General features: G+C 36.3%; 1 protein-coding gene across 1 annotated transcript; it reads left to right on the forward strand.

Moving 5' to 3' along the window:
• The first annotated feature begins 818 nt into the window (after positions 1-818).
• LOC139875744 (putative disease resistance RPP13-like protein 1) lies at positions 819-3,603 on the forward strand. The gene is made up of 2 exons (XM_071863050.1): positions 819-2,768; positions 2,950-3,603. The coding sequence occupies exons 1-2, from the start codon at positions 819-821 to the stop codon at positions 3,601-3,603; spliced, it is 2,604 nt and encodes an 867-aa protein (XP_071719151.1).
• The last annotated feature ends 234 nt before the right edge of the window (positions 3,604-3,837 follow it).

The raw sequence follows: 3,837 nt of genomic DNA on the forward strand, positions 1-3,837 counted from the left end.
TTTACATATTAACTAACAGACAAAAGTTATGAATAGTACTCAGGGGCATTTCGACTTTTCACCTTTTTTTAAAATTTTAACTAAATTTCATTTTACCAATAACGGCCCCACACTTTTTTGAAAAATTCAAGTCGACCCCCCAAACAAGGGGTAAAGTGTCAAATAACCATTTTAATAAAAAATCTTAAATAAACTCTACTCAAATATTCAACGGGTCATATCTTCTCGCTCGCAACGAATTAAATTTTTCCGACACCATTGTTAAACTCGAGATAATTTTAGGAACACAATGTCACTAGCTATACGCAAAACGGACGCTTTTAAAAAAAAGCTAAATATTTGGGGTACTTTTCATACACGTTGATTTTGCGTTAAATTTTAAAAGTCGACAATTCCATAGCGAAACGCGGAGATGCACATATATTGTTAATTTAAAATAACATTTAAATCTCTCACGAGTTATACCTTTTAGTTCGACTCGAGTTGCGCTTCAACGACATCATCGTTAGCCACAAAATCATTTTACTAAACGCAATAAAATATATTGAAAACCGAACCCCGACGCGAAGCGAGGGTTCGATAACTAGTTAATACTTATTAATGAGTTTTGGTACCTAACCACTATATTATCGATTTAATATTACTGAATTTTGGTACCTAACCTCTGTATTATTGATTTAAATATCCTTGGTCGTCTTCTTTTTTTTTCATTTGCAAATCTACCTTAAAAGTCTACATTTTTCCTTCATCTTTTAAAATCAACCAGATCCCTAATTTACAACCACCCATACAATCTTTTGATCAGTTACTAATTTCAAATGGCCGAAATTGTTGTTTCTAGTGCTGTCACTGTGCTGTTTGAAAAGCTACTATCTGTTGACTTTATGAGTCTGTTTGGATCTGAAGAAATCACATCTCAGCTGGATAAACTGAAGACAAAGTGGAAACATATTGAAGCTGTGCTTGCTGATGCAAGTGAGAAGCATATAACACAAGAATCTGTTAAAGTGTGGCTATTAGATCTTCATCGTCTAGCTTATGACATTGAAGATGTACTCGATGATATGGCCACCGAAATTATGAAAAGAAATTTCAATGATGAATCACGTGGCAGCACAAGTACCGGTAAGGTATTGAAAAAGATCATTCCAACTTGTTGTACTAATTTCACACCTCGTAAGTTGATGTATGATCGTAAGATGCGTTCTGCTCTTGATGAAATTACTGAAAAATTGAATGGTTTTTACGAGAATAATAGAATTGATGGTATAGATTTCAATACGATTGTTGCACTACAATCAAACAGAAATTTTGAACGAACCGAGGAAACATCACTGTTAAACCATGATTCTCCAATTTTGGGTCGGGAAAAGGATGAAGCGGCATTGCTCGCAATGTTGTTTGGGGATGAATCACGTAATCAAGATGTAAGCGTTGTGTGCATAGTTGGCTTCGGTGGAGTTGGGAAAACAACTCTTGCCAGACTTTTGTACTACAACCAAAAAGTCCAGGATTACTTTCAACTAACGGCATGGGTTTGTGTTTCAAATGACTTTAATGTGCTCGCTGTTAGCAAGGCGATTTATAAAGCTTTCACTGGAGAGGACTACACATCTGCTAGTTTAAATCCACTTCATGAGGCTCTGAAAGAGAAACTTTCAAACAAAAGATTTCTACTTGTGTTAGATGATGTTTGGAATGAAGACCACCGGAAGTGGAAAGATGTTGAAAAACCACTCAAAGGGGCACCAGGAAGTAAAATCTTAGTTACCGCACGGAAGATCAGGGTTGCATCTGCGATGGGCAGTGTTGAACGTCACGATCTGGGGCTTCTATCAGCTGAAGATGCTCTTTCCTTGTTGGCTAAATCTGCCATAGGTAAACATAATTTTGACAACCATCCATTACTTTCACTTGCTCGAGATATAATTAAGAAATGTAAGGGATTGCCCTTGGCATTGTTAGCAATTGGGAGGGTCTTGAATGGGAAAAAAATTGATGAATGGGATAATTTGTTGAAGAGTGAGATATGGAGTTCAGATGATGGCGAAGGTGATATTCTTCCGGTTCTTAAGCTGAGCTACTTTGATCTTCCTCTACATCTGAAGAAATTGTTTGTGTATTGTAGTTTATTCCCGAAAGACTACTTCTTCAACAGGAATGGATTAGTGTTACTGTGGATGGCAGAGGGGTTTATGTCTGAATCAAAGCGCACCAAGACAATGGAGAGTCTGGGTCACCAGTATTTTGAAGATCTATTATCAAGGTCGTTTTTTCAACATTCAAGTAAAAACAAATCAGAATACATAATGCATGACTTGATGCATGACTTGGCCATAAGTGTTGCGGGAGATTTCTTCTTTATGTTGGATCGTAAGATATTTGAAAATGGTAGGGATGAAGCTTTTGATGAAATCCGTCACTTTTCATTTGTAAATCAACCAGATGGAGAATTTATAAACTTCAAGGAATTACAAAAATCAAGATGCTTGCGGACGTTCTTACCGGTGTTAGTAAATCGGTGGTCAAGCTTTAAAACATCAGCCCATGAACTTGTCAAATTGCTTCCCAGATTACAGCTCCTAAGGGTGCTAAGCTTTAATCGGTGTTCGATAGATAAAGTTCCACAATCCATCGGTGGTCTCCAGCATTTACGATACCTTAATTTTTCGAAAACAAAAATAAAAGAAGTACCGGAACAAGTGGGTCACCTTTATAATCTACAAACCTTGTTGGTTTGTGATTGCAGTGAGTTGTTTAGGTTGCCGGTCAGTTTTGCTAAGTTAATAAATCTGAGACATCTTGACATGAGTGATACTCCAAAGTTAAAGAAGACACCTTTAGGGATAAGTAGGTTAACATGTCTACAAACTATAACTAAGGTTTTTATCAAACGAGCTAACAGTTTCAAGATAGATATCTGACCTAAAAGGCCTCATGAATCTTCAGGGTCATATTTCCATTGAAGGATTGGAAAAAGTGACAGATGTGCAACAAGTAATGGATGCCAACTTAGAAGGAAAGAAGGGTCTTGTTAGTTTGGATATGAAATGGGGTGATAAATTTAATGATTCTCGGAATTTGAAAACAGAATATAGAGTGATTGAAAGACTTAGACCTCACAGTAAGTTGAATAGACTGAAGATTTTGAATTATGGGGGAATGAAATTTCCTAGTTGGTTTGAGGATCCTTCATTTGATAGGTTAACACAACTTACAATAGAAGGGTGCAGAAACTGTAAGCATTTTCACAGTACTGCATTTCCATTATTAGAATACTTGAAGGTTTCTAATATGAAACGCTTGGAGAAATGGTCAAATTGTGATGGTGACAAAACTACCAGATCATTTCCTCGTCTTCGTCAAATTCATATAATAAATTGCCCGAAACTGGTTGAGGTGTCAATTGGATTAATACCATCACTTCGGGTTTTGATTTTAGATATATGTCTCGAAGTAGTCTTAAGAGGCATTGTTGTAGCGTCAACAGCAATTCAGAATTTGGCTATTTATAAGATTGAAAATCTTATAGAACTTGATGTGGATGTTTTAAAACATCTTGGGGCAGTTGAAATATTAAAGATTGGATTTTGTGATGGTTAAAAGAGGTTAAATTTGGTAGTAGTAACACCAAATCTGTGCTAAGAGAAGTGTATCTTTCTAGTTGTAGGTCATTGGAGAGTTACAATTGTCCTAATACTGTTGAGAAATTGGAGATCTGGAATTGTAAATCAATGACTTCATTGACCTTGTCACTTGCATCCTCTCTCAAAGTTCTTAATATCTCGAGTTGTGATCATCTAAAGTCGATTTCTGATGAGCTTCCATCCTCTCAGG

Source organism: Rutidosis leptorrhynchoides, chromosome 11 (assembly GCF_046630445.1).
Source record: "Rutidosis leptorrhynchoides isolate AG116_Rl617_1_P2 chromosome 11, CSIRO_AGI_Rlap_v1, whole genome shotgun sequence".
Lineage (NCBI taxonomy): Eukaryota > Viridiplantae > Streptophyta > Magnoliopsida > Asterales > Asteraceae > Rutidosis > Rutidosis leptorrhynchoides.

Bases quoted from the DNA above. Each gene is read 5' to 3' on its own strand.
- LOC139875744 (XM_071863050.1), top strand. From the start codon at position 819: ATGGCCGAAATTGTTGTTTCTAGTGCTGTCACTGTGCTGTTTGAAAAG. The intron at 2,769-2,949 runs GTCAGTTTTGCT...ATGAATCTTCAG, and splicing joins GTGAGTTGTTTAGGTTGCCG to GGTCATATTTCCATTGAAGG.